The 3,627-nt window shown below is 56.5% G+C and overlaps 1 protein-coding gene across 1 annotated transcript; it reads right to left on the reverse strand.

The window, feature by feature from the left end:
* Positions 1–581: 581 nt before the first annotated feature.
* Positions 582–2,728, reverse strand: LOC139563492 (serine/arginine repetitive matrix protein 1-like). Its single transcript, XM_071382202.1, has 2 exons — positions 2,670–2,728; positions 582–2,556 (listed from the first exon to the last, which is right to left on the reverse strand). The coding sequence occupies exons 1-2, from the start codon at positions 2,726–2,728 to the stop codon at positions 582–584; spliced, it is 2,034 nt and encodes a 677-aa protein (XP_071238303.1).
* Between the last annotated feature and the right edge of the window lie 899 nt (positions 2,729–3,627).

Consider the following 3,627-nt stretch of genomic DNA (forward strand, 5'->3'; position numbering starts at 1 on the left):
CAGAGCCGATGTAGGAGGATTCAATGTTAGTCCTGTATTGACACATTGTCTGTTTGATGGTTCGTCTGAGGGCATAGCAGATTTTCTTATAAGCGTCTGGTTTAGTGTCCTGCTCCTTGACGTCAGCAGCTCCAGCCTTTAAATTCATGGCTTCTGGTTGGGATATGTACAGTTTACTATTCTATCCTAAGTATTCTACAAATATTCTATATATTCTATTCACATACTGTCCATAATGTCTATAATGTCTATACATCCCATCACATATATACATGCATATTTATACTCTGGACTCTGACATTGCTCGTCCTAATATTTATATATTTCTTAATTCCATTATTCTACTTTTAGATTTGTGTGTATTGTTGTGAATTGTTAGATACTACTGCACAGTTGGAGCTAGGAACACAAGCATTTCGCTGCACCTGCAATAACATCTGTTCAACATGTGTATGCGACCAATAAAATAAAATGTTGATTTGATTCTGTCTATATAATAGTTAAATTCAGTGGTTCAAACAGAGGCAGCTGGATCGCTGAAGAAACGTCGACATGTTATATGTGTTGTAATAAGGTATTGGTCAATACATTCCTCTGCCCTCTCGGTGTCGGCGTGGACTGGGAGTCTCTGCCCTCTCGGTGTCGGCGTGGACTGGGAGTCTCTGTCCTCTCGGTGTCGGCGTGGACTGGGAGTCTCTGTCCTCTCGGTGTCGGCGTGGACTGGGAGTCTCTGCCCTCTCGGTGTCGGCGTGGACTGGGAGTCTCTGTCCTCTCGGTGTCGGCGTGGACTGGGAGTCTCTGTCCTCTCGGTGTCGGCGTGGACTGGGAGTCTCTGTCCTCTCGGTGTCGGCGTGGACTGGGAGTCTCTGCCCTCTCGGTGTCGGCGTGGACTGGGAGTCTCTGTCCTCTCGGTGTCGGCGTGGACTGGGAGTCTCTGCCCTCTCGGTGTCGGCGTGGACTGGGAGTCTCTGTCCTCTCGGTGTCGGCGTGGACTGGGAGTCTCTGCCCTCTCGGTGTCGGCGTGGACTGGGAGTCTCTGTCCTCTCGGTGTCGGCGTGGACTGGGAGTCTCTGTCCTCTCGGTGTCGGCGTGGACTGGGAGTCTCTGTCCTCTCGGTGTCGGCGTGGACTGGGAGTCTCTGTCCTCTCGGTGTCGGCGTGGACTGGGAGTCTCTGCCCTCTCGGTGTCGGCGTGGACTGGGAGTCTCTGCCCTCTCGGTGTCGGCGTGGACTGGGAGTCTCTGTCCTCTCGGTGTCGGCGTGGACTGGGAGTCTCTGTCCTCTCGGTGTCGGCGTGGACTGGGAGTCTCTGCCCTCTCGGTGTCGGCGTGGACTGGGAGTCTCTGTCCTCTCGGTGTCGGCGTGGACTGGGAGTCTCTGCCCTCTCGGTGTCGGCGTGGACTGGGAGTCTCTGCCCTCTCGGTGTCGGCGTGGACTGGGAGTCTCTGTCCTCTCGGTGTCGGCGTGGACTGGGAGTCTCTGCCCTCTCGGTGTCGGCGTGGACTGGGAGTCTCTGCCCTCTCGGTGTCGGCGTGGACTGGGAGTCTCTGTCCTCTCGGTGTCGGCGTGGACTGGGAGTCTCTGCCCTCTCGGTGTCGGCGTGGACTGGGAGTCTCTGTCCTCTCGGTGTCGGCGTGGACTGGGAGTCTCTGTCCTCTCGGTGTCGGCGTGGACTGGGAGTCTCTGCCCTCTCGGTGTCGGCGTGGACTGGGAGTCTCTGTCCTCTCGGTGTCGGCGTGGACTGGGAGTCTCTGCCCTCTCGGTGTCGGCGTGGACTGGGAGTCTCTGCCCTCTCGGTGTCGGCGTGGACTGGGAGTCTCTGTCCTCTCGGTGTCGGCGTGGACTGGGAGTCTCTGTCCTCATACGAGTGTCGGCGCTGGACTGGGAGTCTCTGTCCTCTCGGTGTCGGCGTGGACTGGGAGTCTCTGTCCTCATACGGTGTCGGCGTGGACTGGGAGTCTCTGTCCTCTCGGTGTCGGCGTGGACTGGGAGTCTCTGCCCTCTCGGTGTCGGCGTGGACTGGGAGTCTCTGTCCTCTCGGTGTCGGCGTGGACTGGCGAGTCTCTGCCCTCTCGGTGTCGCGCGTCGGACTGGGAGTCCCTGTCCTAACTCGGTGTCGGCGTGGACTGGCGAGTCTCTGTCCTCTCGGTGTCGGCGTGGACTGGGAGTCTCTGCCCTCTCGGTGTCGGCGTGGACTGGGAGTCTCTGCCCTCTCGGTGTCGGCGTGGACTGGGAGTCTCTGTCCTCTCGGTGTCGGCGTGGACTAGCGAGTCTCTGCCCTCTCGGTGTCGCGCGTCGGACTGGGAGTCCCTGTCCTAACTCGGTGTCGGCGTGGACTGGCGAGTCTCTGCCCTCACGGTGTCGGCGTGGACTGGGAGTCTCTGCCCTCACGGTGTCGGCGTGGACTGGCGAGTCTCTGCCCTCTCGGTGTCGGCGTGGACTGGGAGTCTCTGTCCTCTCGGTGTCGGCGTGGACTGGGAGTCTCTGCCCTCTCGGTGTCGGCGTGGACTGGGAGTCTCTGTCCTCTCGGTGTCGGCGTGGACTGGGAGTCTCTGTCCTTATTGTACAGTCAGTTCATAAAGGTCCCTCAGAGTCCCTGTCCTAACTGTGTCTGTACAGCGGTTCATAAAGGTCCCTCAGAGAGAGTCCCTGTCCTAACTGTGTCTGTACAGCGGTTCATAAAGGTCCCTCAGAGTCCCTGTCCTAACTGTGTCTGTACAGCGGTTCATAAAGGTCCCTCAGAGAGTCAGTCCCTGTCCTAACTGTGTCTGTACAGCGGTTCATAAAGGTCCCTCAGAGTCCCTGTCCTAACTGTGTCTGTACAGCGGTTCATAAAGGTCCCTCAGAGAGAGTCCCTGTCCTAACTGTGTCTGTACAGCGGTTCATAAAGGTCCCTCAGAGTCCCTGTCCTAACTGTGTCTGTACAGCGGTTCATAAAGGTCCCTCAGAGAGAGTCCCTGTCCTAACTGTGTCTGTACAGCGGTTCATAAAGGTCCCTCAGAGTCCCTGTCCTAACTGTGTCTGTACAGCGGTTCATAAAGGTCCCTCAGAGAGAGTCCCTGTCCTAACTGTGTCTGTACAGCGGTTCATAAAGGTCCCTCAGAGTCCCTGTCCTAACTGTGTCTCTACAGCGGTTCATAAAGGTCCCTGTCCTAACTGTGTCTGTACAGCGGTTCATAAAGGTCCCTCAGAGAGAGTCCCTGTCCTAACTGTGTCTGTACAGCGGTTCATAAAGGTCCCTCAGAGTCCCTGTCCTAACTGTGTCTGTACAGCGGTTCATAAAGGTCCCTCAGAGAGAGTCCCTGTCCTAACTGTGTCTGTACAGCGGTTCATAAAGGTCCCTCAGAGTCCCTGTCCTAACTGTGTCTGTACAGCGGTTCATAAAGGTCCCTCAGAGAGAGTCCCTGTCCTAACTGTGTCTGTACAGCGGTTCATAAAGGTCCCTCAGAGAGAGTCCCTGTCCTAACTGTGTCTGTACAGCGGTTCATAAAGGTCCCTCAGAGTCCCTGTCCTAACTGTGTCTGTACAGCGGTTCATAAAGGTCCCTCAGAGAGAGTCCCTGTCCTAACTGTGTCTGTACAGCGGTTCATAAAGGTCCCTCAGAGTCCCTGTCCTAACTGTGTCTGTA

The sequence above is a fragment of the Salvelinus alpinus genome, chromosome 34, assembly GCF_045679555.1.
Source record: "Salvelinus alpinus chromosome 34, SLU_Salpinus.1, whole genome shotgun sequence".
NCBI lineage: Eukaryota > Metazoa > Chordata > Actinopteri > Salmoniformes > Salmonidae > Salvelinus > Salvelinus alpinus.

Coding starts and splice junctions, on each gene's coding strand:
- LOC139563492 (XM_071382202.1), bottom strand. CDS start 2,728: ATGAACCGCTGTACAGACACAGTTAGGACAGGGACTCTGAGGGACCTT. Junction 2,557..2,669: donor AGGGACCTTTATGAACCGCT/GTACAGACACAG, acceptor CTGTACAATAAG/GACAGAGACTCCCAGTCCAC.